Source organism: Talpa occidentalis, unplaced genomic scaffold, assembly GCF_014898055.3.
Source record: "Talpa occidentalis isolate TD23 unplaced genomic scaffold, MPIMG_talOcc4v2.1 talOcc4.11, whole genome shotgun sequence".
NCBI classification, from domain to species: Eukaryota; Metazoa; Chordata; class Mammalia; order Eulipotyphla; family Talpidae; genus Talpa; species Talpa occidentalis.
The window spans coordinates 101,903,165-101,931,021 of record NW_023601104.1 but is presented as its reverse complement, the minus strand read 5'-3'; the positions used below and the strand labels follow the sequence as shown (position 1 = coordinate 101,931,021).

General features: G+C 73.0%; 2 protein-coding genes across 5 annotated transcripts; both read right to left on the bottom strand.

Moving 5' to 3' along the window:
• Positions 1 to 461: 461 nt before the first annotated feature.
• Positions 462 to 8,411, bottom strand: PLD4 (phospholipase D family member 4). Its single transcript, XM_037501866.1, has 11 exons — positions 8,249 to 8,411; positions 7,565 to 7,759; positions 4,137 to 4,275; positions 3,428 to 3,611; positions 3,174 to 3,294; positions 2,745 to 2,872; positions 2,242 to 2,442; positions 1,689 to 1,828; positions 1,242 to 1,407; positions 1,067 to 1,163; positions 462 to 664 (listed from the first exon to the last, which is right to left on the bottom strand). Exons 1-11 carry the CDS (start codon positions 8,409 to 8,411, stop codon positions 462 to 464), a joined length of 1,737 nt encoding a protein of 578 aa, XP_037357763.1.
• CEP170B (centrosomal protein 170B) lies at positions 8,263 to 23,874 on the bottom strand. Of its 4 annotated transcripts, none has more exons than XM_054692831.1 (19): positions 23,854 to 23,874; positions 22,505 to 22,667; positions 21,911 to 22,028; positions 18,207 to 18,296; positions 17,644 to 17,722; positions 17,340 to 17,398; positions 16,283 to 16,421; positions 15,886 to 15,990; positions 15,342 to 15,809; positions 14,507 to 15,222; positions 14,116 to 14,286; positions 13,734 to 13,824; positions 11,944 to 13,623; positions 10,823 to 11,063; positions 10,426 to 10,585; positions 9,830 to 9,918; positions 9,602 to 9,695; positions 9,463 to 9,514; positions 8,263 to 9,347 (listed from the first exon to the last, which is right to left on the bottom strand). In XM_054692831.1, exons 3-19 carry the CDS (start codon positions 22,013 to 22,015, stop codon positions 9,097 to 9,099), a joined length of 4,590 nt encoding a protein of 1,529 aa, XP_054548806.1. In that variant the 5' UTR covers positions 22,016 to 22,028; positions 22,505 to 22,667; positions 23,854 to 23,874; the 3' UTR covers positions 8,263 to 9,096. The 4 variants fall into 4 exon arrangements, with proteins under 4 accessions (XP_054548806.1, XP_037359991.1, XP_054548805.1 ...); XM_037504094.2 differs by lacking the exon at positions 23,854 to 23,874 and adding an exon at positions 10,155 to 10,310 and having other exon boundaries at positions 22,505 to 22,602; XM_054692830.1 differs by lacking the exon at positions 23,854 to 23,874 and having other exon boundaries at positions 10,426 to 10,483; positions 22,505 to 22,602.
• Positions 23,875 to 27,857: the final 3,983 nt, after the last annotated feature.

The window sequence follows — 27,857 nt, the reverse complement described above, 5'->3', positions numbered from 1 at the left end:
GGGTGGGGCTGTATCCTGGGCGGGGCCGGGCGGAGCTGTATCCTGGGCGGGGCCAGGGGCGGAGCTGTAGACTGGTGGGGCAGGGGCGGGGCTGTAGCCGGGGCGGGCCAGGGGCGGGGCTGCAGCTGGGGCGGGGCCAGGGGCGGGGCTGTAGCTGGGGCGGGACTGGGCGGGGCGGTATCCTGGGCGGGGGCGGGGCTGTAGCCAGGGTGGGGCCAGGGGCGGGGCTGTAGACGGGCGGGGCTGTAGCTGGGGCGGGGCCAGGGGCGGGGCTGTAGACGGGGCGGGCTGTGGGGCTGGGAACGGGGCCTGTGGGGCGGGGCGGGCAGGCCCGGAGGCTCCGGGAGGCGGGGCTTGAGAAGGGCTGGGCTCCTGGGCGCGGGGACAGCGGCGGGTGGGCTCAACAGCGCCGGGGAGGTCTGTGGGGAGTCGTGTCCAGCGCGAGCCGGGGAGGTTGGCCCTCAGGCGTGCCAGACACAGTCCTGGCCCCGGGCTTGGCTGTCCAGGCCCACGGCGTAGGGGGAGCTCCAGTCCCTCTCGAAGAGCTGGCGCAGCTGCTCCTGCACGGTGGCCACCCCTGGCGGGGTGTGGGAGGCCTCCTGGCTGACCACCAGGCCCACGCCCGCGGTGCTGCTGAAATACTCTTCTGACCAGTTGGAGGTGCCTGTGGGAAGGGGGTGGGAAGGAGGTGCTGGGACATGGGGCTCGCCAAGGCCCCCAGCAGCTCTGCCAGTCCCTTGGCCTCGCCACACCCAGTTGTGCCCCCCCGCCCCGTGCACCCCGCGGCACCTGGGGCAGGTGTCCTGACTCAGTGGTCTGGCGGCCCCGAGCTCCGGCCCCCTTGCTCCTGTGGGGCCAGTGCCAGCTGGGCCGGTGCCTGCGCCTCAGAGCCCGGGGGAGCCCCTGCCCCTCCCCAGCAACCCCTCTGCTCTGAGCAGTCCACGCTGGCCACGGAGCAGTGCCTGTCAGCGCCCAGGCCTGGACGCTGCCTCCCGCGGGTCTGTGGCCTATGTGCCCACGCCTGGGCCCCGCAGCAGATGGAGGGCGCCAGGAGGCTGGCGCGCACCTATGTAGGCCGTCTGCTCGGTGACCAGGAACTTGCTGTGGTTCACCCTGCTGAACGGGATGCTGGAGTGATTCCCCACCGGCACGATGAAGATTTTCTTTGGGAAACAGAGCGGGCAGTGAGGCGGGCGGCCCGCGGCCCACGGCCCCGCCCGCGCCGGGGAGCCGGGCCTCACCACGTCCACCGAGACGCCGGCGGCCGGGTTGCTGAGGGCCTGCAGGGACCGCAGGAAAGGGAACATGCGGGGGTCGGTGTGGAGCCAGCAGCTGACCAGCAGACGCACGCGCACGCCCCGGCTGACGGCCGCTGTCCGCAGTGCGGTGTCCAGCACCGGCCAGTACCTTGGGGAGAGCGGATCAGGGCCCTTGGGGTGAGCAGAGGTCCTGGGAGGAGACGGGCGTCGCCCGCGAGCCGCCCGCCGGCAGATCCGCCTCTGCGTGCCAGGACCCCCGAGCGCCCTTGAAGACCCCAGGGGGCAGCATCCTCCAGGCCCCGCCCATCCCCACCCCCTCCCAGGCCCCACCACCAGGGGCCGGACCCCAGGCTCAGGCCCCACCGCCAGGCCTCCAGGGCCCTCCCCAGGCCCCGGCAGCCCCCAGGCCTCTGCTCCGTGCAGACCCACCTGCTGGGGTGGCTGAATTGTGAGGTGGGGAAATACTCCATGACCGAGGCGTAGAGGAACTCCCGGGCGCGCCCCATCACGGCCAGCAGAGCGTCCAGGTCGCGGGTGCGGCCGCCGGGGCAGAGAGCGGGCGGCGACGCCTGTGGGGCAGAGGCCCCTGAGGCGCACTGCCGCATTGGGGGGCTGGACCAGAGACCCCACCGAGCACCCACCCAAGGAGGGGAGCTAAGCGTTGGCCTGGGTGGCCAGTGTCCTGAGGGAGAGTTCTGGGCTTCGTGCGGCCCAGCGCCCCTGGCTCGATGCCAGGTCTCCTGGCCAGCCACTGGGGGCCGCGGGGGCCGCCTGCCTGGGCCTTTTGCCCACAGAGATGGCTTCCTGGGCCAGAGGGAGCCCTGACCCACCCAGTGTGCTGCACAGCCCTGCCTCCCGGGCAGCCTGCCTCCGGGCAGGCGATGGCCGGTGCTCGTCCTAGAGCCGGGCTGGCCCCTTGCAGGCTCCGAGGCGGCTCCCGGAGGCCCTGCGGCGCGCCGCGCTCCGCGCCGCCCGCCCTTACCGAGAAGTAGGCAGTGGTGGGCACCCCGTCGAAGCGGCCCCGGAGCGGGTGGGAGCGGTTGATGTGGGAGGAGAAGCTCTGAGGCCAGCGTGTGGGGAGCCGGGCCTGCGGCGCCCCCAGCGCCCAGTAGGTCTGGAAGGTCTTCTCCAGGTCCTGGGCCAGGCTGCTGCAGTTGTGCAGCACGGCGCCCAGCTCCTTCACCTGCGGGACAGGTCGGCGGGCACCGAGGGCCGGCGCTGGCGGCCAGCCTGCAGTGTCACCCTGCTGGGGCTGACGGGGGCAGGGCATCGGGTGCCCGGGTGGCCCCTGTTCCCCCAACATCGCATCCCAAAGCTCAGAACAGGCTTATCACCAAGAGCCGTTCAGAATGTGGAAACGCGCACGGGAGCAGGACGGCCCGGCGCGGCCAGCCGCAGCTCAGCGTGCGGCCTTCTCCAGGCCTCCTGGGGCGGCGCCTGCCCGCGTGCCACAGCTGCGGGGCCTCGGGCGCAGGCCTGACCCACCTGTGTCAGGGACCGCCAGTCCATGTTGGCGCTGCCCACGTAGACATGCCGGCCATCCACGACCCAGAACTTGGAGTGCAGGACGCCCCCTGTGAGCTGCCTCATGGGCACCTGCCGCACCTGGGCCCCTGGGGAGGGCAGAGCCCGGCTGAGCCCCATCTGACCCCAGACGGGCGGTCCCCAGACCCACCTGCCAGGGAGAGCCGGCATGGTGACTGCCTGCTAGGCGGCCACTGCCAATGCGTGCCACCAGCTGGCTGCTGGGGGGGCTCCCTGGGCCTCCCCTGCAGGTCAGGGCAGCCGGGCTTGTCCCCAGGCCCCTCTGCTCCGCCCGTGGAAGCAGCCCGGTCTGCCCCTTCGGGGGGCTCATGGCACAGAGGCCACCTTGGTGTCCCGGGGGAGCAGGGGCCTTGGCCCGCGGGCACCCACCTTGGGCTGCCAGCACCTGCAGGTCCGTGGAGTCCCTGACCAGCGCAGGCTTGCTGGTGACCACGGCCAGAGACACGTTCCTGGCCAGCAGCTGCTCCAGCCTCTGCAGGAGTCCCTCTCCCTGTGGCCGGGGCAGCCGTGAGCGATGGGCGGGCCCCAGAGGGCCCCCAACCCCCTCCCCCGCCCACAGTTCAGTCGGGCAGCGGCGCCCAGGGCAGGGTGGGGGGCGGCAGCCTCAGGGGCCCAGGCCGAACCAGCTGTGAGGACGAGTCGTTGACGCCGACGTCCCGCCCCGTGAGGGACCAGTAGAAGGAGGCCACATGGATGTGCTCCTGGGCGGCGTCCAGCAGCTGCAGCCAGGCCTGGGCCAGGGGCTGGGCGGCCGGGCGGCCGGCAATGGGCGGCAGGCCCTGGGGGGTGCTTTCCACGAGCACCAGCCTGCAAGGGGTGTGGCCGCTGTGAGAGCCCGAGCCACCCCCTCTGGGGGCGGGGGGCGGATGGGGCGCCGCTGCTCATGTGGTCCCAGGCTGAGCCCAGGAGGACACGCGGAGGGTCGGGTCCCCAGGCGGGCCGGATGGCCTGGCTGAAGCCCGGGGAGGCCCCACCCGCCCTGCCCCTGGGGCTGTCTGCAGTGGCGCCAACCAGGAACAGGCTGGGGGAGCTGGACACCCCTGGGCCGCGCTAGGGTCCCAGGGCGGACGGAGGCAAAGTACGGCCTCCTGCTGGGTTCCACAGCCGGGCGCAGGGGCTGTGACGGGCACCCCGCTCCCGCCCCCCCCGCCCCCACCCCCCATCCCGGCCCCGGGGCAGCCTGCGCTCCAGGCAAAGAGCACCTGGCGGCTCCGTTCCTGCCCAGCCCCGCAAGGGAGTCGAGGGCCCCACGCCCAGGCTCCCCGCCCCCACCCCAGGGCGGGGAGCGAGCATCAGACGGGCCAGGGACCCCCGCCGGCCAGGGGCACTCACCTGCAGGCGTCCGGGCTCCCCGGCGGGCTGAGGTCAGGGCGCGTCTGGCCCCCAGGGGGAGCAGGGGCGCTCGCCGCAGGAAGCAGGTGAGAGTCAGGGCGCCCAGCCACAGCACGGCCAGCGCCCTCAGCACCTGCAGCTGGACAGAGGCCCCGGCCGGCCGCGCTCAGGGGAGGGGGCCGGGGCCCCGGGCCGCCCCTGCGCTGCTGCGGCCACGCCTGCCTGGCGGTCCTCCCAGGCCCCCAAGACGGAGGGGTGCGGGCAGGGGAGCCCCGGCCTCCCAGCTGGTGGTGTCCTGGCCACTCTGACCAGGCCCGCGAGGCTGCCGCGCTGCGGCCCCGGCCCTGCGGCTCTGTCCACGCGTGGGCCGCGGGTGGCGCCGAGGACGGCCCTGGACACGGGTGGGCGGGCAGCCTGACCCCGGCGCCCCTGGCGAGCGCGCGTGCACGTGCCTATGGAGGCGTGTGTGCCCGCTTGGGTGTGCGCGTGTGCTGGTGTCTTGCACGCGTGTGTGTGAGCTCGTGTGCCCCCTCCACCATCAGGGGCAGGTGGCTCTCCCGGCCCAGTTCCTGTTTCGGCCGCACCGCAGGCGCCCGCCCCACCCGCCTCCTCCCCTGGGTCTGGTTCCGCCTGGCACAGCTGCCCCCGCCTGAGCTGGCCCTGCCGCCTGCCCGCGGCTCACTCACACGGGGAGTGGGGGTGCTGGGCAGCCCCGGGGTGCAGCACGAGCCAGGTGCTCCCCAGCTCGGTGGCCCTTCCTGGGGAGGGGACCCCGCCTCTGGGGAGACATCCTCAGGGCTCACTCCCAAGTGGAAGCCCTGGGGTGTCCTATGGGCCACAGGGCTGCCCCGCCCGGCGGGCACCTGCAGGAGTCACGCTGCGGGGCGCTGTGCTGCGCGCCTTGGGGGCCGCGCTCAGGGTGGAGACAGTCGCCAAGAGAAGCAGAGGCGGAGAGAGACGGGGAGAGACGGGGAGAGACGGGGAGAGGGAAGCCAGAGAAGCCCAGAGTGAAGACTTGCCGGGGCTGGGGGGCCTGCCGGCCTCCCCGCCCCCCCACGCCCGGCCGCCGCGCGCCTGCTCGCTGCACCGCGTGTAAAAGCGCGACGAAACCCGAGAAAGGCACGGAGGGCCCCGGGACCTCCTCTACCCTGCTCTGCTCGCGCCATGCAGAGCCGCTCTGTGCTCATCCTGGCACTGCAGCCTGCCTCGGCATGGGGGGGGGGGTGCCCCAGAAGCAGGGCCTGGGGCTGTGCCCCCTCAGAGCCACCCCCTCCCTGCTGGGGGGTTCCCCCAGAGGGGGTCAGGGTACCTCCCCACCCCACCCCACAGAGGGGGTCAGGGTCTCAAGGAGGACCCCCGCCCCCACAGATCCAGCTCAGACCGTTGAAGAGCTCCCGTGCCCCCTCAAAGCCCACCTGGGCGGGGACTGCCCCCTCCCCACCACCCCGGGAGGGGACCTGGGCCAGGCTCAGGCCCACAGTGAACGGACCTCCCAGACCCTCACTAGGGGCCGTGGAGGCTGCTCAGCGGGGAGTCCTGGGCAGGGCCAGGAGGGCCTGGGGCACCCTTGGGGGCTGACCACCTGGGAAGGACCTCACCCCACAAGTCTGGGTGGACAGGTGGGACACTGTGCAGCAGGTGGGCGCCCAGCCCTGGCGCTCACCTGTTCACCCTGCACACCCCTGCAACCCGAGCCTGGGGGCTGCCTGGCCAGGACGCCCCTCCAGGGCCACACCCAGGCAGCGACAGTCTGGAGCCCCAGCTCCAGGGCTGAGGGGCACGCTCCTGCTCTGGGGAGTCCCAGGCTGGGCCAAGGGGCTGCTGTCAGCTCACCGGGAGACGAGAGGTGCCAACTCCCAGCTGCCAGTGCTGGGAAGAAGCAGAGCAGCTTCCGGCTGCAGGGGTGGTGCCCTCGGGTAGAGGGGTGCTGCAGTCCCCGGCCCCGGGAAAGGGACCCCCACTTTCCTGGCTTCCACTCTCCCAGGTTCCCTGGCACTTACCTCTGGGGATCCAGTGTTAGTGCCCATCCTGACCCAGCCACGGACTGGCCCTCGGTTCATGGGCCCCGGCAGCGGGCGCCCACCCTGCAGCCTGCCGCCTTCCCTCGGGCCACCTCCTCTCTGCCCCAGCTCCACCCTCCCAGCCACAGACATCTGGAGGTGGGGGGCCAGCAAGGGGTGTGGCTGACAACTTTCACTTCCAGAGGAAGTTCCTTCCCTCCCCCCTCCCCTACCCCCCACCCCCCCCGCCGCAGGCCTAGGTGGTGGAGTTAGGCTGGTGTGTGCCAGGCCTCCCGCCAGCAGGGTTTGAGGGAGACTCTGCCACGTTGCAGTCTGGGGGAGGCACTGGGGCAGTCTGGCCCGCGCTCAGCTCCCAACTCCTCAAGTTGACTGGCAGCCTCGTGGCCCCAAGGTGGCTGCTGGCACGCAGCCATCACCTCCATGTTCCTAGCTGCAAGCAAGGAGCATCCCAGAGACACCCTGGGGGCCCCACCAGCACGTGCGCTGCTGGGGAACTCAGTCTTATGACAGCTCCGAGCTGCCAGGGAGGGTGGGAAGTGCTGGGACCTCATCCTGGACTCACACGCAGGCCCTCGTGGGCCTGAAGACGCAGGAGGGACTAAAGTTTGCAGGTGCACAGCTCCAGTTCCCTGAAAGGGGCTCTGCCTCACTCCAAGTGGACCCCCCATATATGGGGCCTACTGCCCCCAGACTGGGACTCCTACAACAGGTCCTCACTTCCCTTGTGGCCTGCCAGGACACCGTCCAGGGTTCTGACCTCAGGGGCCATGGGTCAGGGCTCACACAGTGAGCCGGGTCCACCCACTGAGCCTGATGAGGGCCCTGGGGCCAGTGTGGTGGCCTGGGAAGGGAGTGGGGGTGAGTGTCCCGAGAACCCTTCATCACCCTGGATGCCCTCCCCTGTCTGGGGGTGCTCGTCCTGACCACCTCTGCTCTTAGGGATGACCAGCATGCAGACAGTTGCTCTGTTAGTCTGTCCCTGCCCCTCTCCTTGGCCTGTTCAGCCCGGGCCACACGCAGCCCACACGGGCCCTCACCTCAGGGCGCTGCAGGCCCCGCCATGCAGCCAGCTTGCACTCCCAATGCGGTGGGGGGCCCTTCCTGAGCACTTGGCGGTGGCCACCTCCCACCCACAAGCCCCTCCTATTCTCCTGGCTTGTGGCCACCGTGGGTCTCAGCCCAGCCCTGAATTCAGGTGCAGCCAGGGGGCTGGGGGTCCAGCCACACAGTGCCCCCCTGGAAAAGCCATGGTCCCCCCACCATGACCAGTGTCCACAGTCCTCTCCTCTGTTCTCGGAGCAGAAAGCAGCTTCACAATTTATTTAAAATTGTCGTGAAGATTTTGCACTTTCAGAGCAGTTTTAGGTTGACAGAGAGCTAAGAGGGGCAGGAGCAGACCCCCCTCACCTCCGGGCCCCCAGCTCTCCAGACGAGACATGGCTGCGAGGGCCACCCTGCCCGGTGGGGCCCCCAGTTCAGAGCGATTCCCGGACTGCGGGGTCTGATGCCTGCCACTCGGGGCAGGGGGCTGGGCAGAGGCGCACAGGGCAGCCGCCGCCTCTCCCCGGGCCGGCCCAGGGACAGAGCAGGGGTGGCGCAGAGCTGGGGCAGCCGGGGGTGGCGTGCCCCTGAGAGGCAGCAGGCCGGGCGGCGGGCCTTGGCTCCCACGGCCGCTCCCGAGGGCCGAGGTCTGCCTTGTCCTTTCTGGAAGTTTGTCCCTGGCGTGTCTGCACGGCTGCCCCCTGGCGGCCACGCCTGTGCCCTGCAACGCCCAGTTTCGGGGTCTAATGGACGGGGCTCCCGCGAGTCCCCACAGCCCCTGCTCTCGCCCGGCGGAGCAGAGAGGACACGCCAGGCGCCAGGTTGCGACGTGATAGAAGAGTGATTTATTAGAACAAATCTATGATAAATCATATAAAATAACCATTTTCTGAAAGACGTGGTGAGGCCTGCGGGTGACGCGGGAGCCCCAGGCGGGGCCGGCACCGCCACCCCCACGCGCACACGGCACGAGCCTGCACCCGGCGCCTCCATGTAAACACCGCCGCCCCCGCGGGACGCAGGGCGCTGGACCGGAGGGGCAGCGCCCACCCGCCACAGGCGGCCCCCGGCCCACGGCCAACCAGCTCTTTGGCTTCTGGGCCCCTGCGTTTGGCCGCGAGGCCCCGCTCAGCTCCCCTGGTAGGTCCCCACAGACGGATCCTGAGAAATTGGGACTGTCCCCCCTCCCGTGGCTGCCCAGGCTCAAGGCCATGGTGCCGGGACAGAGCAGCAGAGACCGTGGCCGGAGCTTCCAGAAGCTGCTTTCCAGCCGCTTTGGCGTAGCCCTCGCCTCCCAGTCCCTGGGGCCACCCAGGACCGGGACGGGGCCACCTGCCCAACCCCACGAGGCTTCACAGGAATGGGCTACTGACCAGTGTGCCCCAAGCTCAGTGGGGGCCTCGCAGGACACCCCAGAGCGCGAGGCTGCAGGTCCCGCCCCAATGTCCACACGGTCACTTCTTGGCCGGTCGCTGGGTCTAGGGGGGGTTTGGCACTGAACAACCCCAGGCCCAGCCCACCTGCTGACGGGGCAGGTCAGGCCAGTGCCTGGGGCCTCCGGGCAGAGCGCCCCCCAGGGAGGCTGTGATGGCACCGACTCTTTCCTTTAAAGCTAACAACAAAAATAACAGAGATGGAAAGGGGGGGATGGAAGGGGTGGCCCTGGGGGCAGATGGAGGGGCGGGGCGCAGGCCCACCCCTGGGCCCTTGGGGATGGCCACAGCAGGAGCTGGGCCAGCAGGACTGGGGGCAGGGTGGGGGCTGGACCCTGGTGGGTGCTGGCGGGGGCTGAGGAGGGGCTGGGTGGCGGTGTGGCCCCAGGTCATGGCACGCGGGGTCTGGGGGGGTGAGCCAGAGGGAGGGTGGCAGCAGAGGGTGTGCGGAGCCGCCAGGGCCGCCTAGATCAGGAATCTCTCTGCGTCTGGAAGGAAGTCAGGGAGGAAGGCGGGGTCCGGGAGACCAGGGGACCCGCAGTTGGCCCGCGGATAGCCCCTGAGGGCCAGGGTGGGCAGCAGGGTGTCGGCCACGGCGGGCGAGGATGGGCTTTGGGCTGCGGGCCTGCCCTTCCCCGCCTGGGCTGAGCTCAGGCGGCCCTGGTTTCCGGTCAGCAGGTCCAGGTTCCCACTGGGGTCCACGATGGCGTTGATGACTGGGGGGCAGGGGGCCAGTGACTCCGAGGCCTTCCCCGGCCCTGCTGGTCACGGGCTGAGCCCCCCAGCCCCGCTCGCCCTGCCGCCCGGTGGCACGCACCCAGTGGCACCCACCTTCCAGCTGCTTCTGCACCCGCCTCAGTTCCTTCAGGATGGAGCTGATCTCCTGGAGGGGCGGGAGGGGCGCGTGGAGCGGACCGCGGGGGGGCCCCGTCCCCGCCCCCCCCCCCGCCCCCGCAGAGCCGCTGCCCACCTTGTTGGATGTCTTCAGGATGGGCACCTCGTTCTCGGCGTTGATCCTGGCCTCCAGGTCCTCCCATGCCCGCCCCGAGTTCTGGAAGAGGACCCTGCCGGCCGGGGCGGCCAGAGGACGGTCAGGGGCGCCGGGCAGACCCCACGCCCGCGCGAGCTGAGGCCGGAGCTCGCCGGCCGGGCTGGCTGGCCATCGGCCCCCGCGCCGCCCGCTGCGCGGCCCACTCACTTCATCTTCTCCGCCAGGTGCTCCGTGTTCTCGCGGATGGCCTGGGACAGCTGGGACACGGGGTTCAGCATCAGGTTGTCGAAGATCACCTGGGGAGGCGGGCGTCAGCGCAGGGGCCGCAGCCCCGCCCCGCGCAAGCCCCGCCCCAACCCGAGCCCCGCCCCAACCCGAGCCCCGCCCCGTGCGAGCCCCGCCCCAACCCGAGCCCCGCCCTGCGTGAGCCCCGCCCCCAACGCCCGCCCCAAAACAAGCCCCGCCCGTGTCCAGGCCCCGCCCCGGGCCCCGCCCCACGCCTCCAGGCCCCACCCCAGGCCCCGCCCCGCGCCCCGGGCTCCTGCCTCCTCGCGGCTCCGGGCCGCGTCCTGGGGGCCGCGCCGTCCTCCTGGCTGCTGTTCATGTTCTGGTCCAGGCCCCGCGAGCACAGGGCGCCGGGCGGCACCTTCTGGAAGTTGAGGCTGGCCTCCGGGATGCGCTGCACCAGCTGTGGGGCGGGCGGGCTGGTCCACCTGCTGGCCGCCGCCCGCGCCCAGGGAGCAGCGCGGGCGGGACCCCGCCGCCCGCCGCCCGCGCCCGCCCGCGTGTCCGGGCCCGCTCACCTCCTCGCGGGCTGAGATGGTCGAGGCGGGGGTGCTGGGCACGGTGCTGAGGGAGGGGCTGCGGGAGGGCCGCGGGGAGCCCAGTGAGTCCCCGTCTCCAGCCACATCGTGGATCTCCCGGGCCAGGATGGCCACGTCCTTCACCAGCGTCTGGCTCAGCCTGCCGCCCGCGGGGAGGAAGCAGTCCAAGCCCCGCCGGGTGGGGGGCAGCACCGCTGGCCGCCCCTCCCCCACGCCCCCAGGGCAGCCGCCCGAGGGGCAGCCCAGGGGCCTGGCCCAGACTGCCCAGCCAGCCCCGCCCCGCCCCCCACCGCCTGCCCTCTGAGCCAGCACGCCTTCGGGAGCCCCCGAAGAGCCCCCAAGCTGGGCTGGTCCAGGGGACTCGGCCCGTGCTCACCGGGCAATCTCGGCGATCTCCGCTGTCTGCACGATGAAGCCGTAGGGGTCGGCCTCCTCCTCGTCGTCCGTGTCGCGGGGGCCAGGGCCACGGGCACAGGGCCGCCCGCAGCTGCCCACGCGGGGTGTCTGCGTGGCTGCTGAGGCCCGGGCACGGCCGTGTTTGGGGGAGCCGTGGCGGGAGCCGTACTCCTCCTCGGAGGTGGACGTGCAGTCGGAGCCCTGCTGCCGGCGACGCGCACCTGGGCCACGGAAAGGCGGGGGGGACAACAGCAGCGCTCAGGGCCCAGTGGTCAGGCCCCGGGGCTGGCCACACGCAGTGGACGCCCCTCCTCAGGTGTCCTTGTGCCCAGCTGGGGCACATGTGGGAGGGGGGTAGCCAGGGTTGGGGTCCAAGGGGTCCACGCCTCGGATGGACACCGGCACCCCCCTTCACGGCGGCCAGTGGTGCCCAGCAGCTGCCCTAGAGAGAGAGCCTCCCGGGGCTGCACCGGCGTGAATGGGCCCAGTAGCCTTGCCCCCATCCACCCAGGGGCCCCGCACCGGCAGGCAGGAGGAGCCTGTGGCACTGGGGGCCCAGTGGGGTGCAGGCAGGGTTGGGGAGGTTGGCAAGAGCAGCTGCTCAGGCTGGGCCAGCAGCCCCTACACCTCAAACCAATTCACTTGGATGATGGGTTGGCCCCAGGGGAGGGCAGCCACCCCGGGCAAAGGCCAGCTCCAGCGCGACACAGAGCTTGGCCGCACAGGGTTTCCACCCTGCAGAGGCTGGCACAGACCCCACTGTAGGGCCCGAGTCCCTCGTGGAGCAGCACAGGGCCAGGCCCCCAGCCCCATGGTGGACGGCTGGACCTGGACCTGACCCGCCAGCGGTTGGGCCCCGCCCAGAGAGCAGGACCCAGGGAGGAGGGGCGGCCACCCAGTGCCCACAGCCACCCTGGCCCCAGAGATGGAGTCTGTGCCTGGCCTGGAGGCAGTGGGGCTTCTGCCTCCTCGCCGGGACAGCCGGGAGCCTAGTGGCCCCACAGAGTGCCCCCCGCTTCGGGAACGGGGCCCCGCAGGCCCCTAGCCGGCTCCTGGCTGACACAGGCAACTGCAGCCCCCCGCCCCACTCCCGGCACTCACTGGAGGAAGAGTACCGGGCACTGCCCGGGCGGGCCCTGCTGAAGGGCTGGCGGGCGGCCGGGGCCGTGGTGCCGGTGGTCTTCCTGGCGGTGGCCCGGGCCTCGGCTACATTGGGCCTCCGGCCGGGGCAGCATAGCTCCACGCTGCGGCCAGAGAAGCCAGTGCGTGCAGGCAGCGGCTCCGAGTCGCTGGGCCCTGTGAAGGAGCCGGCCCGCTTCCGGGGCATGGCCAGGATGTCCAGGCGCGAGAGCTTCTTGGTCTGCTCGGCGGCCGGCCGGCCTGCCGGCTCAGGAGGGGCCAGGGGCCCCCGCTCGCCATCCGCGGCCTCTGTGTCCGAGGTGTCCCCCAGTCGGGCTCGCCTCAGCCGGGACGCCCGCGTGGGCCGGGGGGTTGACAGGCTGTTGGAGCGGGTCAGCAGCTGCTGCACCTTCTGGCTGCTGGCAGAGCCGCGGCCCTGTTCCTCCCGGGCGGCCGGAGACGGCGGTGGAGCCGCTGGTTTTCGGCGAGGCCCTGGCCGCCCTGCCCCGGGGGCCTCGGGGTCAGAGGTGACCAGGTCTGAGCCCGAGGGGTGGGTCGGGCCACTGCCACGTTCCTCGTCAGGCCAGTCTAGGGAACCCCGGGGCCCAAGGCCACGCCGCCCAGGTGGGCGCCGTCCAGGCTCCCCACGGACCGCGTCCGGCGGGCAGTGCTGTTTCTCCGAGAGCCGCTCCTGGGTGCAGTTGGGGGCAGTGCCCCCGGGGGACGGCGCCGCGGGTAGGGCTGACCGCATGTCCTTCAGCAGCCCCCCAGGCTGGGGGGTTGTGGGGCTGGGCCCATTCTTGCCGCTGAGCAGGCTGACAGTGCTGGCCGTGTCCACATCGGAGTCCCCAGACAGAGAGTCCTCTGGCCGCCGCAGGGTGCTGTCCAGCTCGCCCTCCGCCTCCCCCGCCGACCTGGAGAGCAGTCGGGCCTCCAGGGCCGCCAGGGCTGTCTCTGTGTCTTTCAGGATCAGGTGGGTGTCCTGGGAGTGCAGGTCCATGCGAGCTGCCCGGGCCGCAGCCAGGTCCTGTAGGAGTGGGTGGCTGGAAATGTGTGGGAGCTGGCCGGGAGCCGGGGGGCCGCTGCCGGGGTCCTTGGTGAAGCTCTCCTGCCGGACGAAGGCCAGGGCCTCCCTGGGTGGGGCCGGGGCCTCAGGCTCTGGGGACCGAGCCGTGCGAAGCTGGATGACCATCCTCCCGCTGGTGCTCACGTAGATGCTGTCCCGAGCAGGTGGGCCCTGCACGTCCCCTGGGGCCACAGTGGGCTTCACAGCGCAGGCCGCTTCCCCGTTCTGCTCTCCAATGAAGAAGGAGGTGGGGTCGGGCTCCCCAGAACCCCTCGGGGAGTGCTGGCCCCTGGTCCACGCAGGGCCCTGCTGGGGGCTCTTGTGTCGCTCCTCTTGCGGGCCCCCTCCCAGCTCGGGCCCTCGCCCGCCGTCTGAGCCGCTGGCGTCACTGAGGCTGTCGGGCTCCAGGTCCTCCTGGCCCACGGGGTGGCCGGCCTGCTGGCTGACCGGCTCTGGGGGCCCCAACCCGCTCCTCCTGGAGGCCTCAGAGCCGGCAGGGCTGTCAGTTCTCTCGCTGGGGAGCGGGGGGAGCAGGCGCCGCTGGCGCACCGGCAGGACCCCATCCAGTTCCGCGCCCCTGCGTCCAGTGCCGTCCTCTACGGAGTAAGGACTGCCGGTCAGTGTGGCCGCTGGCAGGCCCTCCGCCAGGAAGGCCACGCGAACTCACTCAGCCCGCTGGGTCCCGATGCAGCACGGCGCTGCTTACCTGACTGGCCAGGGTCAGAGTAGCTGTCCGCCAGGCTGGCCCAGCGGGACGCCCACTTCTGAGCCCCAGGAGAGCCCGGTCCCGGAAGGCCCTGCAGAGAGGAGGACAGGAGCGGTCTGCAGCCAGAACCTGATGGGCGGACCTGGCAACACCCGCCACTGCCTGGCCCCACCCGCCTCCTCTGGGCTGCGGGTGCTCCCCGGCGCCGCCCCTGGCCCCAGCAGCCTGACACATGGCCACACCTGCCTGGGCTCGGCTGGAGGGCCACAGCATGCCCTCCCTGCCCGAGGCAGCCGCCCGCCCAGGGCACAAAGGGGTCTGCCCTGCACAGACAAGGCCTCTGGACACAGAAGGGCCCCCAGGGTGGCCCACCGCTCCACACCTGGAGATCCCCCTGGGGCGCCATGCCCCCAGGCCGGGAGGCCAGCTCCTGCAGCAGGGCCAGCCGCTGGGCCGTGCTATCAGCAGTCTCATCTCTGTCCCCGCCGATGACTGGGCGGAAGGTGGCTGAGGATGCCCTGGAGAGCTCAGGGGACTCCAGGACCCCAAAGACCTGTAGGGAGGCAGGGCAGGCCCTTGATTCTGACGCTGGCAACAGGCCGCACCCCCACACAAGCCCCATCCCCAGCACAGGCCTCACCCCCAGCACAGGCCCTACCCCGGGCACAAGGCCCTCCCCGGCTGGCACACGCCCCACCCCTGGCACAGGCCCCACCCCGGGCACAGGCCCCACCCCCGGGCCCCAGGCCCGGACCCAGCGCAGGGCCGCCCACCTGGTCGATCATCTGGCGGGCCTCCTCCACCTCCGGGTCCTGCGCCTCCGTCTCGATGGTGTAGGTGCCCGCGTCGCTGAGGCTGTCGTCCTCCTCCTGCCGGGGAGCCTTGCTGAGCAGGGGGTCCGCAGGGGCTGGCGGCGGGGTCGAGGGAGCCACGGGGCTGGCCCCACGGGGCGTCAGGGGGGCGGGCAGCACCGGGGGCACCTTCTCCGCGCCAGGCCGGGCCCCGGGGGAGCCCTCCCGCAGACACTGCGCCATGAAGTCCTGGGCCAGGCGCGAGCGGCGCCCCACGCTGCCGAAGGCGCGGGCGGCCGCGCGGGGGGCGGGCGAGGTGCTGCCCAGACGCTCCTCGGTCTTCTCGCGCTTGAGGGAGCTGGCCCGCTGCGGCCCGGAGCTGCCCGCCGCCCGGGCGGGGGCTGGTGCGCCTGGGCGGTCCCTGTCGGCCGGCCCGGGGGCGCGCCGCCTGTCGGCCCTGGGGTCCCCCGGCGGGGTGTGCGTGAAGGACTGGGAGCGCTTCTTGCGCGGCGTGTCCTCGTCGAAGAACTCGATGACAAAGGCCTGCTGGTTGTGCAGCAGCTCCTGGGGGTCCCGCTTGAGCTGCCGCTGAAGCCGGACCTGCTCCCCGCCGCCGTCCGCGGGCACCCCCGCCGCCGCGGCCGCCTTGGCCAAGGGGTCCTCCGAGTCGCTCTGCGTGCCGTCCTGGTGCTTGTGACCTGGGCAGGCAGGGGACCCGGCCGTCAGCCTCGCAGGGTCCGCGCTGCGTCCCAGCGGCCGTGGTGCGCCTGGGCACGCGCTGCCCGCGCCAGGCTGAGCGGGAGCCCCGCGCACTCACCGCGCAGCGTGCGGCTATGAGTGGGCAGGTCGCTCTTGGTGCTGTGCCGGTCGTCCCCGGGGCAGGCCCGGCACAGCAGGCTCGGGTCGTTCTGCACCAGCCAGTCGGCCACCTTGGTCTCGGCTGAGACCACGTCCCCGGGTGTGGCCTCCCGGCAGGGCCGCCGCGGGCGCAGGGAGAACTTGGTGACGTGGTCCTTGATCTTCACCTTGCCGGGGCTGCCCTCGTCAAACTCGATGGTGAAGGAGGCGTGGCTCTGCACCACGGGGCCCCCGCCCGCGCCGGGGGGCTCATCCTTGGTGGGGGCCTCGTGTGCCGGCGCCTCGGGGGCCCGGGGCTTGGGCGGGGCCTCCTTTGTGGGGATCTCGAAGTAGCTGGGCTCCCGCCTGAAGGAGCAGCCCAGCGGCCCGGCGGGGGTCCGGGGGCCGCCCAGCTCCCCAGCCAGCTGGTCCAGCTCCTTGGGGCGCTCTGTGGGAGAGACCGCCTCAGGCCAGGGTGGTGCCCCTCCCCGCCCACCTCTGCCAGGGCCACCTCCAGCACCCACCTGGGTAGAGGTCCTCGGGGCGCTGCTCCTCGGGTGGGGTACCGCCGTCGTCCTCGCCCCACCAGGAGGGCTGCCCGTACAGGGGCGTGCGGTAGGCCGTGGTCTCTGCCCGGAAGACCCCGCCCTGGTCACTGTGGCCCAGCGTGGTGGGAGGGCCGCGGAGACGCTGCACCCCAGGGAGGCCGCACAACATCCCAGCTTCCCCACGCGGCGCCCAGGGCCCCAGCCAGTGACCACGCCCAGCCCCCCCATCAAGCCCACAGGGCGTGGTGAGTGTCAAGAACCCCACCCCCAGGATTGGCTGCTGGGTGCTTTGCTGGGGAGCTGCACCCTCAGCAGCCCTCTCCAGGGACACGCGTGCCTTCTGCCGGACCCCAGCCTCGGGGCACTGCGCTACCTGCTGCGGGCCGGCGGTCCCCTCGCTCGGGCCTGGGGTTCGAGGACTCGCAGTACGGGGCATGCTCTGGGGGGGTCTCGCCGCGCGTGGGTGCCGTGCCCTGGACGCTCACCTGCAGCTGGCTGGTGTACTTCTCGTGCTGTGGGCGGCCGGGGTGAGGGGGGCAGGTGGGAGGGCCCCCCGCGGCCCCCTCTGCACCTCCCTTCAGCCACAAAGCTTCCTATAGGGAGCTGGGCTGGTGTGGGGCAGAAGCCAGGAAGGGGACCCCAATCACTGAGGGGGGCGCCCCAGGCAGGGGTTCAGGGCACGGGTTGAGGGCAGGGGGAGCCAGGCCCCTCCGAGCAGCGCACCCACGGGTGTGTGCACATGTGGATGTGTGTGGGCACGCAGGTAGGTACATGTGTACAGGCATGGTGTGTGTGGGTGTCATGGGTGTGCGTGTGTAGGCGTGTGCATGGATGGGAGCACACATGTGCACATGGGTGTGTGCGTAGTGTATGCGTGTCTGCGTGTCACACGGGTGTGCACATGCGTGTAAATTCGTGCACACACTTGCCTTTGTGCACACACAAAAATACCTTTGTGTCGCGCACAGGTGTGCGTGTGCACACACATGTGCTGGTGCATGCACAAATGCATGCCAGGAGTGTGTGCAGCCTTGGGTGCGTGCAGTGTTGGGCGCATGCATGGGTGTGGCCAGCTGGGTGGCCCACCTGCTGGAGCTGAGGTGGGCAGGGCCTGGCTGGGGCTGGCCTGTCCCTCCCAGCCCTGTGTCTCCGGGCAGCCACCCGCGCCCCCTGTGCTAGGGCAGGCTCTGGACGCGCACCCCCGGCCGCTGCCCCCCGCCCCGCGCACCGACAAGCACGGGGAGAGGCACCCCCCGGTGGCAGGGCCCCCAGGGCCCCCACCAGGCTGTCACCATGCCCTGCCTGCCCGATGGCGGCAAGGGGCCTGGTCACCATCCTCTCTGGGGCCCAAGGTGCGCCCTCCAGCCAGGGTTGCCAGCGGCCCCTCCCCGGGGCAGGCCGTAGGCGGGCGGGCGGGCGCGGGCACTGACCCGTAGCGCCTCCTCAGGGACGCGGTGCTGCACGCGCTCCAGCACGTACATGTTGGCATGTGGCCGAGTTAAGGAGAAGCGGCGGCCCCGGGAAGGACGCGCCCCGCGCAAGCAGGTCAGGACCAGGGCGCCTGCGCGCTCGCTCGGGCCTGCCCCGGCTCTGCCCTCGCTGCAGGGAGGACGGGCCCAGCTGCCCGGCCGTCCGGGCCCGGCCTGTCTCCCCAGGCTCAGGCGGGGAGCCCGAGGCGCCCCCACAGCGAGGGGCCCACCCGCCAGCCCGGGGAGGGCAGGGACGGAAGGATATCGTAGCCGAAGCGGATGACGTCATTGAGCTTCAGCGTGACGTACTTCTGGTCGGGGATGCGCACGTCATTGACGAAGGTCTGCGGAGGAAGTGCTGGAGGAAGCCCGCGGGCCGCGGCCTCCTGTGTCCGGCCTCGCGGGAAGGGCGAGCACGTCCCTGCAGGGCGCGCCCACCCGCGCTGGCCCCACGCCCCACGCCCCTGGCGGCCAGGCCCGGCCCGGCAGTGCACCCGGCCGCGCCCTCAGCAGCCCTGCAGGCCCAAGCTGGCCGGCGGGACCCTGGGCACGGCGCAGGTGGAGCGCGCGGGGCAGGGTCCCGGGGCGCTGGCAAGAACAGGGGCCAGTGGCGCGGGGCCTGGCTCAAGCCTGGGGACCCGGAGGGCAGCCGCGGGCCCCTGCAGGGGGTTTCCCAGGATCCCCTCGCGGTCCAGCACGGGGTCTGGGGCCCAGCAGGGAAGGGTCTCCGGGTCGGAGGGGCTGGGTGGGGAGAGGGGTACGGTGGCCCGACACCGAGGAGGGCCCTGGCTGGGGGTGCTGTGCTGCAGCGGGCGGGCGGACACTCACCCCGTTCAGGCTGCCCAGGTCCTTCACCCAGTGCTCGTCCCGGCCCTGGTCGTAGTTGATGACGGCGTGCTGCTTGTCCACGCTGCGGGACTGGGCAGACACAGAGGCCTCAGAGGCCCTCCCAGCCGGCCGGGACAGGGCCCGCTGCAGAAGCCCCTACCGCAGTCGGCACCAGTGCTGGCCCCACCCCCACACCTGTGTGTGCACCCCAGGAAGCCCTCCCAGGCCCGGCCGGCCAGCTGGCCCCACTGCCAAGACAGGCCTGTGGCTGCGGAAGACGCCGAGGGGGTTCCTCACTGGCGCCCCCTGCCCTCACGACCCCCCAGCCCTGCTGCAGGCATGGGCGCCCCCCAAGGGCAGACAGGGTGGATGGGAGGTCAGGAAGAAGCTGCCCCTACAGAGCCCCCAGCCCGGCTGCAGGAGCACACACAACCTCTCTTCACACACGTGTGCACACAGGCAGGAGCCCTCGCACACACACTGTGCACACGGCTCCTCCGCTTGGGACATGTCAGACCCTCCGCAGCCCCCCAGGACCCCTCACAGGTCAGCTGGGCCCAGCCTCCCGCCACTGGGCTGGGGGACACGGCGGGGACAGAGCCAGCCTCCCCGAGGCACCCACATTGGCTGGGTCCGCCCCGGAGCACAGGCAAGAGGATGGCCGCGGGGCCTGCCCACAGACAGGCGTCTGCCCCCACCCCGGGCCCCACCCGGGACACCCCCCAGATCCTCCCGGCCCTGCGGCCGCTCTCCCCACCCAGGGCCCCAGCTCGGCAGAGGCACGACGCTGCCCGGGGACCGCCACCTGAGTGCCATCTCCGTGCCCACCGGAGGCTGCAGAGGCCGGCCGGGGCGGAGGAGAGTGAGGGGAGGCAGGGCTCCGAGCCGGGCCTGCGCCATGCGGGGTCTTCCAGAGGACGCCAGGCCAGTGGGGCCCCGGCCGCCTGCCGCTGGAGCCGGGGGAGCCCTTGCACTGATCCGGCCGGGGCTCCCGGGGCCCTCACCTGTGGCCCCAAGCAAGGGGCGTCTGACCCTGACCGCCCCACCCCCAGGCTTCCCTCGGCCTCACAGTCCGGGGCACCCCATTGCAGCGCCCCGTTGGCCAGCACTGCCTCCCTCCGTTGGACGCCTGCTTCGCCCCAAGCAGGCTGCCCGCACTCAGCAGGCCCCCAGTCCGCCGCTGTCCTCCGCCAGGAGCTGCCTCCGGTGGCCCTGCGGTCGGCCACCCACGCTCCAGCCCAGCCCGCTGCTCCTCCTGGCCGCCGCCTCAGCCCAAAGCGGCAGAAGCCCTTGGGTCAGAGGGGCACACTTGGGCGTCTCTGCCCTTCCCAGCTGGCCCCAGACCCCCGGGGGCAGCCCAGGGTTGACAGCGGCCTCCAGGTACAGAAGCACCTTTGCCGAGCCGCCCCTTTCCAGCCCCAGCCACCACCCTGGGCATACCCCGGCCTCCTCTGGCACTTCCAGCCCAGTCCGGCCAAACCCGCGGGCCGCCCCATCCTGCCTGCCAGTCCCCGCGACCCTCAGCACCACAGCCCAGGGGCCTTCCTCCCAGCGCCCCTCAACCAGTCAGCGCCTCCAACCTGAGGCCACCCCTCTCCCTCCCGCCCACCCCGCGCTCGCAGGGAAATCCCCGAGGCTCATGGCTGGGGTGGGGGAGAGGCAGCCTCATCCGGACCCTGGCCCTTCACACCTTCCTCTCCCCACCAGCAGCTGGACCTCAGGCTGACCCCTCTCCAGCACTGGCCCTCACCTGGCCGGCCCCTGCCTACCCCTGGCTTCCCAGCCAGACACTGGTGTATAGCGCCCCCCACAGGCAGCTGGACCCTGGGCTGCCCTGGCCAGCCCTCTGCTCCCGGCCAGCACTGTCACTGAGGTGGCCCCGCGAGTCCCCAATGCCAGCTGTCCTGGCCCCCGGCGGGCACAGCCTGGGACAAGCACAGGAGCAGGTCCTGGTGGTCCATACCCCAAGACAGACGACACGGGCTCACAGTGGTGCGACTCCTCTTTGGCGAAGCCCTGCCTGGCTGTGCTGGCCCCGCAGCGGCCCCAGCCCAGGGCCTGGGCTCGCCCGCGTCATCTGGGAGGCCACGGCGCGCACAGCTGGGCTGCAGCCGGAATGGCCGAGTGGGCCCCAGTGCCAGGCCTGCCACTGGACGTCGGGCGCGGGCAGGTGAATCTAGCTGTCACCCTCTGGGGCGGCTGCAGGGACCCCCAGACACACGCGGCCACACAGCTGGGGGTACAAGTGAGCCCTGCAGATTACCGGGGCAGGACTCGAGGCCTGAGCCCGGCGTCCTGGGTGCCAAGCAGGCTGAGCCAGTGAATGGGGCTGTGTGGGCCAGGCTGCGGCCCTGCCCAGATCACACCAAAGCTGCTGGACAACCCCTCCCTCTGCCAGGACCGGCCCCGGGGCTGCAGCACCTGCGGCAGTGTTCCCACGCTCCCTCACACTCCTCCACACCCGCCCCGCCTCCAGGCCTTGGTCCCCAAGGAGACGGGTCGAGCGCCTAGGCCAGCCAGGGCTGGACAGGCAGGCCCGCCTAGGCCAGAGCCAGCAAGGGGTGGGAGTGCCCAGCCCAGGCTCCAGCATCCCAAGGTCCAGAGACTGGACTCAGAGCCCCGCCTGCCCTGGGCCTGCCAGCCCCTCCCCCAGGGCCGGGCAACTAGCAGAGGCTGGCCAGGGGCTGGCCAGGGCAGCACCCTGCCCTGCACCCCACTCCTATCAAGCAGCATCCCCTCGAAGACCCCTCCTGGCTGCACTGGTTGAAGGGCAGGGCTGCACAGGCTCCTGGGGGCACACGGCGCCCGCTGGGGCCAGGAGCGGTGCTGATACCAGCCCAGCACTCCCGCAGCCCCAGGCGGGCCCCAGGTAGGGGTGGCAGCAGGGCTGAGCCAGGCCCACCATGTTGAGCAGACCTGGCCCAGTGGGTCTGCGTCTCCTTCCAGCACCTTCCAAAGGGCCCACCGTGGGCCTGCAGAGGCCAGCACCTGCTGCAGCCAGGCCCGCCCACACACCCAGGCCCACACACCTGGGCCCTCATGCCCAGGCCCGCACGCCCAGGCCTCTACACCCAGGCCCACACAATCTCAGGCCCCCATGCCCGGGCCCGCACACCCAGGCCCACATACTCTCAGGCCTGCACACCTAGGCCCGTACACTCTCAGGCCTACACACCCAGGCCCACATGCCCAGACCCTCACATGCCCAGACTCGCACACTCTCAGGCCCGCACACCCAGGCCCACACACGCCCAGGCCCGCACGCCCAGATCCATACCCCCAGGCCCGCACACCCAGGCCTATATGCTCAGGCTCACACACTCTCAGGCCCGCATACCCAAGCGCACACAGCCAGGCCTCACGCTCTCAGGCCAGCACGCCCAGGCCCACACACCCAGGCCCGCACACGCCCAGGCCTGCACGCCCAGGCCCACACACGCCCAGGCCCAAACACCAATCCCATATGCCCAGGCCCACACACTCTCAGGCCCGCACACCCAGGCCCGCACACGCCCAGGCCTGCAAGCCCAGGCCCGCACACCCAGGCCCACACACGCCCAGGCCCAAACACCCAATCCCATATGCCCAGGCCCACACACTCTCAGGCCCGCACACCCAGGCCCACATGCCCAGGCCCACATAGCCAGGCCCATGCACTCAGACCCGCACACTCAGGCCCGCACTCCCCATCCCGGCACACTCACCTGCAGCATGAGCTCACACTCATCACGCCCCACGAAGATGAGCTCTCGCGGGAGGCGGTGGCGGGTGCCACTGCTGCTCACCAGGAACCAGGAGGTGGCGCTCATCTTGGCACTGGCCCTGAGGGGTGGGGTTGTCAGGGGCCTCAGGGCCGCCCCCCACCCCGCCCGCCTGTCACCCAGACCTCCCCAGCCACAGTGGCCTGGCCCCGTCAGCCTCTCCATCCACACCCCACTTCTCTCTCCTACCGGTGGGGGTGGCCCCACATGTGGCCCTGTACCCTGACCAGAGCTGCACGTGGGACACGGCGTGGCCCACTGGGGCCCCGTGATGCCAGGGGCATGCGCCCAGAACCAGAGGACCAGCCGCCTCCCACCGGTGACTCAGGGCTGCCCAGGCCGGGGCAGTCAAGAAGGGCCGAGTCATCAGCCCGCCGGCCACTGTCCCAGTGCCCCTGTGGTCAGGAGGAGGAGGCCCCAGGAGCAGCAGGTATGGGCAGGGGAGCATGTGGGGGCCCCCAGAGCCCAGGCCCCGGGTCAGCATGCTGAACTGTGAGCCCAGCTGTGTCCACGCAGAACGGACCCCACCCAGCGCACCTGACCCGCGCACGGCAGGTGAGGCGTGTCCCGAGGGAGGCCGGGGTCTGGGCGCTGCAGCCGCGGGCGCACAGGGCGCGACCACCTCCCCGCAGCCCGGGCGGCGGCCAGGACCCGGGAGTGGAGTGTCCACAAGGCGGTCGGGAGATTCCGCAGGAAGGGCCTGTGAGGGCAGAGGGCGGGAGTGAGCGAGGGGTGGTGCGCGTCCTGGGGGGACCCACGACAGCAGTCTCTGGCCAGCGAGATGCTGGGGGTGTCCAGAAACCGCGAGGGGCTTCGAAACAGTCAAGGGCAGCCCAGCGCAGCCCCACCCTGGGAGGGGGCCCGGGGGCCCCGGCGAGCGAGGGCCTGGGGCAGTGTGGGGGGCAGAGGGGTGAAGGCTTGAGGACCCTGCCGGGAGAGGGGCTGCCCCCAGGCCTGGCGCGCCGCGCCCAGAGTCGCCAGTGGCAGTGGGCGGGGCCCACTGCAGGCCCAAGCAAGGGCCCAGCCAGAAGGCCCCTCGCGTGCCCAGGGCTCCTGCCCTGCTGCCCTGTCCAGCCAGAGGCGCGGGCCCCGGAGGCCAGGAGGGGCTGGACCTGCAGCGGCCGCAGGGACCCCGGGAGGCCGGCGCAGGCAGCCGGGGAGGGCCCGCTGGCCGGCCGAGCGCCTGCCCACCCCGCGCCGGGTCCCCGGCGCCCAGCGCGGCGGGCCGGACCCGCCCAGGGAGGCCGCAGCCCTTGGATGCGGCGCCGCCCGGCCGCCTCCGGAGCAGGCCCAGGCCCGGGCCCGCCGCTCCCGCCGCCGCCGGCGCGTCGCGAGGAAGGAGGAGAACGAACGCCCGAACTTGCGGCCTCGGCCGCCGCGCCAGGAGCGCCGCCGCGGGGTGCGGGGGGGGCGCCCGCGGCGCCCCGCGGCTGGGGGGGCAGGGGCGGGGGGCGGCGGCGGCCGGGGCGCGCGGAGGGGCCGGCGGGGGGGCGGCGCGGGCTGGGGAGACGCGCGGGCAGAGGCCGGCGGGCGGGGAGCGGCGCCTCCTCCCGGGTCGGCGCTGCCGGGCGGGCCGGGCCGGGCCGCAGCCGGCCGGGGCGCGGGGGCCGCGATGCCCCTGGCCGGGCCGCGCAGACGCGCCCCCCGGCCCCGCGCCCCCCGGCCCCGCGCCCCCCGGCCCGGCGCCCCCCGGCCCCGCGCCCCCGGCCCCGCGCAGCCCCGGCCGCCTCCGCGGGGGACCGGCCCGGCCAGGTGCGCGCCGCCCCCGCGCCTTTGTGCGGCCCCGCCGGCCGCGCCGCCCCGGCCTCCGCGCTGCCCCCCGGGCCGCGGGCGCGCAGGTGCGGGCGGGGAGCCCCGGGCGCCGCGGCGCGGGCCGGCGGCCTTACCTGCGGCTCGATCCCCGCGCGGCCCGGCCCTCCCGCCCGGCCGGCGAGCGCTGGGCGGGGCCGCCGCCGAGGACCAGCCCGGCGCGGCCCGCACGCTCGCGGCAGCCCCGGCCGAGCGCACGGAGAGCGGCCGCCGGCGGCCTCGCGCGGCGGGTCCCTGACGTCTGCGGCCGGCCCCGCCCGCCCCCCGCCCGGCCCCGCCCGCCCCCCGCCCGGCCCCGCCCGGCCCCGCCCCCGGCCCGCCCCGCGCGCCCCGCCCGCCCGCGCCGGAAACCAGGTTAGGGCGCCAGGTGCGCGCCCCGGCCCCGCGGCCGGCCGCCCCGCCCCGGGCCCCGCGGGCCGTGCAGGCCGCCCCGGGGGTCGGCGGCCCCGCCGCGCCCCCAGCCCGCGCCTCGCCCTGCGCCCCGGGGCGGGCGGGGGCGACCGGGGGGCCGAGTCCCAGCCGCCCTCCCGCCCTCCGGGCCGGCCGGCGGGCGCGGGCTGGAGTCGGGGTCCCAGGTGCCCGCCGGCCCGGGCCGCGCCGCGGGCCGTTCCCAGAGCGGGCGCCGCGGAGGGGCGGCGGGTGTCCGGGCGGCGGGCGGGGCGGGGCGGGGCGGGGATCAGCGCCGGGGGGGGGGCCGGCCCGCGCCGCAGTGGACGGCGCCCTGGGAGTGGGGTGAGGACGGCGCCGGCGGGGCCGGGCCGCGGGGCGACCACGGCGGGACGGCCCGGGCCCGCGCCCCGCCCTCGCGCCGCCGCCTGCCGAGCCCTGGCGGCTGGGCTGGCCCTGGGGTCGGGGCCGAGCCCCCACGTCCACGCGCGCTCCGCGGGGGGTCGGACGGCGACGCCCGGGCCGAGGCCCCTGACGGGAGCCCCGGCTGTCGGGGGCGGTGGGGGAGGCAGGCGGGGGCTGGGACCTGCGCGGCTCACCCAGGAGTTTGGACCTGGCCGGAGGTCGCCCGCCGCGGTGGTGCCAGAGGAGGGCTGCTGCGCCGGGGCTGGGAGGGGTTTCTGAGCTCCCTGGGGGGGAGAAGAGGCGGGCCAGGCCCGTGTCCACCCTGAGGCCCTGGCCCGGGAGAGATGGGGCGGGGAGGGAGAGGTGGGCATGCAGGTTGGGCGGCGCCTGTTCCGCCAGCACCTGCGCCTGGAAGCCCCGGCCCCACCCCGGCCCTGGCTTCCGGGTGCCGCTGGCTTCCAGCCCAGAGGTCGGGAATTTGCCCTGCAACCTCCTGGCCTGGCGCAGACCTGGCTGCTCACCGAGGCCCCGCCCGGCCCTCCCTGGATGGGCAGCCCCACCCTCAGACTCAGCGTCCTGCCGGCGTCACCACCTCCGGCCCCCACCTGGGCAGGTGGCGCTCCATGAGGTCTTTCTTCTCTGCGCCTCTTCCTCCCGGACTTGACTTCCTCCGAGGCAAGGGACGGGGAGGCAAGGCCATGCCCAGAGGTCCACCTGGAACCCCTGCTGGCTGGTCTGGGGAACAGGTGAGCTGGGCACAGAGGTGGAGAGACCCGAGGACCCTGAGCTGCCTGTGGAATCTGGGGTGCAGGTGGAGCTAGGGGAGCAGCTGTCATGGCTGTGGTCCTTCCATATGGAGGGACCTAGGGAAGGACAGAGGGAGCCAGGAGACCTGGAGAGGGGCCCAAACTGACCCCCGCAGAGGCCCTCCTAGGCCCAGAGACAGCGGGCCCATGGGGGAGGGAAGCCACAGGGAGGGGAGCCTGGGGGCCAGCAGGGGACCAGCAGTGGCCGAGCCCCGTCCCTGCAGGGAGGTGCTAACCGGGAGCGCGGCGGGGCACGTGGGGCTGCTATCCCACTGATGAGCAGGACAGCCCAGTGGAGCAGCCGGGCTGGGAGGACAAGGGCCTGGGGTCAGGGGCTCCTCCGGGGCTCAGGTGAGGCCACCCTGGGCCAGTGAGCCGCTCCCAGCAGGTGCCCCAGTGGCCACAAGGCAGGGACACGGCAGGCACCTGCCACGCAAGGCGGGTCACCACGGGGCCATCCAGGAGGGCTAGGGCAGCGAGCACCCCTGCTGCACGCCAGGCCAGCGGGGCTGGGCCCCCACATGAGGCCCGGGGAGGCAGGCGGGGCAGGGACAGGGCAGCGGGGGCTGAGTCTGGGTGGGGAGACGGGCGTGCGATGCGCATCGGCCTGCCTCGGGGTGACTGTGGTGGGGCTTACATTTTGCCACAATAATTAAAAAAAAGTTCAAAAAAGCAGGACGAGCTGGTAAGGTCCTAAGGAGGTCACTCTAGGCCGCCCTGGGGGCAGGTGCTGGAGGGCCCACTGGGGCGGTCTGAGGCCTCCAACGGTCACTGACCTGCAGTTGCTGGCTATGTGGGGGCTGTCTAGACACAGGGGCGAGGCAAGGCCCACCCTGGACCTCACGCGGTGAACAGCAGGTCAGACGCAAGGAGCCACTGCAGCCACAGTGCGGGGCGGCCCAGCTTCTGTCACATTTTTTTTTTTTTAAGATTTATTTATTTATTTATACAAGCACTGGGTACAGTCAGAAGCACGGGAGGGTGAGAGAATTCACCAGAGCCAGAGTGGGGAGCAGAGCAGGCAGAAGGACCAAGGTACACTGCTGAGGGGGGCAGCGGGTGGCGGGAGAGGTCTGCGCGCCATGTGGGACCCTCCTCCGGTGGCCGGGGAGCAGCCGGGGATCGAACCGGCGCCTCAGAGGCTGCGGGCAGCTTCGCAACCCAGCGCTCAACCGCTGCGCCACCGGGGAGGCCCTTCTGCCACATTTAAAAAAAAAACTAGGGTGCAGGCCAGAGTTGGGGGGTGAGAGGACACCCCAGAGACAGCAGGGAGCAGAAAAGGCGGATCTACTGAAACCCACGGCTGAGGGGAGCAGTGGGGAGACAGGAGGGCCGCTCCCTGGGCTGGGACTGGTGCTGCAGGGGCTGCGGTCAGCCCCACCGCGCTGGGCTCCCCCTGCGCCCCCGGGGAGGCGGTTCTGCCCCTTTTACCGAGTTACAGGTTGGGGCATTTTGCACAGAAGCCACCTTGGCGGCCGAGGAGCGGCCAGAGCCGGCGAAGCCGAGTGTAAACCCGGGCGGGTGCGGGGAGCGCCGGGGTCCTCGGGGAGGCGCTGGGCTCCGGAGCGGGGTTGGAAACCCCAGGCGCGTCGGGCGGGCAGGCGCGGCCTCCAGGACGGCGCGTCCAGCCCCCAGGGCGAGACCGGCCCGCGGCCCCGGAGACGGCCCTCGGGCTCCGGCGGCCACGCCCGCCGTCCACCCAGCGGCGCCGCGGCGCTCTCGGGGCTCAGCCCGTCCAGCGTCCACTGGGGGCGAACCCCACGCCCAGCGGGCCTCGAGCTGCCGACCGCAGCCCAGGCCGGGCCGAGCAGCCGCGCCCCCGCCGCTGGGCGGCGCCCGAGAGCCGGGCCGAGCCCCGCGCCCCGCCGGCGCCTCCTCCGCGCGGGGCTGGGGCTGGGGACGCTCACCCGCCTGGCGGGACCCCTGGAGGCTCCAGGCGCCCCCTCGGCCCGCGCAGCGCCCCTCCCCGGAGCAGGGAGTCCTGGCTCCGGGGGAGGGTGCGGGGCCTGAGCAGAGGGCCTGACAGCCTGCCGCGTGGGCGCTGCCCCCGGGACGCCGCCCCCTCCTGAGGTCCAGTGCAGCTCCAGGGAGCCAGAGGGGCAGTGGGCTGGGGCCCAGCTCTGCCCCAGATGCACCCCAAGCCACGCTGGCAGGGCCACCTGCCCCAGCGCCTCACCCCGCCTCCCCGCCCCCTGGCCCCGCGGTGCTGCCCAGCTGCACAGTGGTCCTGAGCTGCCCCGCGTCCACTGCCGCCTTCTCTCCCAGCTTCCGCGAGCCTTCCTCAGGAGGCCTCACTGGCCACCCCTGGCCGGGCCCTGGACTCACGCTGTGATCAGGCACCTGTCACGCTTCTCCCCAACCTCGGTGTGGCCGGGGGCCTCCATGGCGGGAGACGCTGGGGGTGGTGGTGGGGCTGGAGCGCGGGGTCCCTGCCTCCAAAGTCACGGACGCTGCCTGTCTCTGGACTGCCCGCGACCCCACTG

Bases quoted from the DNA above. Each gene is read 5' to 3' on its own strand.
- PLD4 (XM_037501866.1), bottom strand. From the start codon at position 8,411: ATGGCCTTGAGCCTGGGCAGCCACGGGAGGGGGGACAGTCCCAATTTC. The intron at 4,276-7,564 runs GTGAGGGGGGTC...GCCTCTGTCCAG, and splicing joins GGAGAGCTGGGGGCCCGGAG to CTGCAGGTGCTGAGGGCGCT. The intron at 2,443-2,744 runs GTGGGTCAGGCC...CCTGTCCCGCAG, and splicing joins ACTGGCGGTCCCTGACACAG to GTGAAGGAGCTGGGCGCCGT.
- CEP170B (XM_037504094.2), bottom strand. From the start codon at position 22,015: ATGAGCGCCACCTCCTGGTTCCTGGTGAGCAGCAGTGGCACCCGCCAC. The intron at 10,586-10,822 runs GTGAGCACGGGC...CGCGGGCGGCAG, and splicing joins GAGATCGCCGAGATTGCCCG to GCTGAGCCAGACGCTGGTGA. The intron at 9,348-9,462 runs GTGGGTGCCACT...CCTGCCCCCCAG, and splicing joins GGTGCAGAAGCAGCTGGAAG to TCATCAACGCCATCGTGGAC.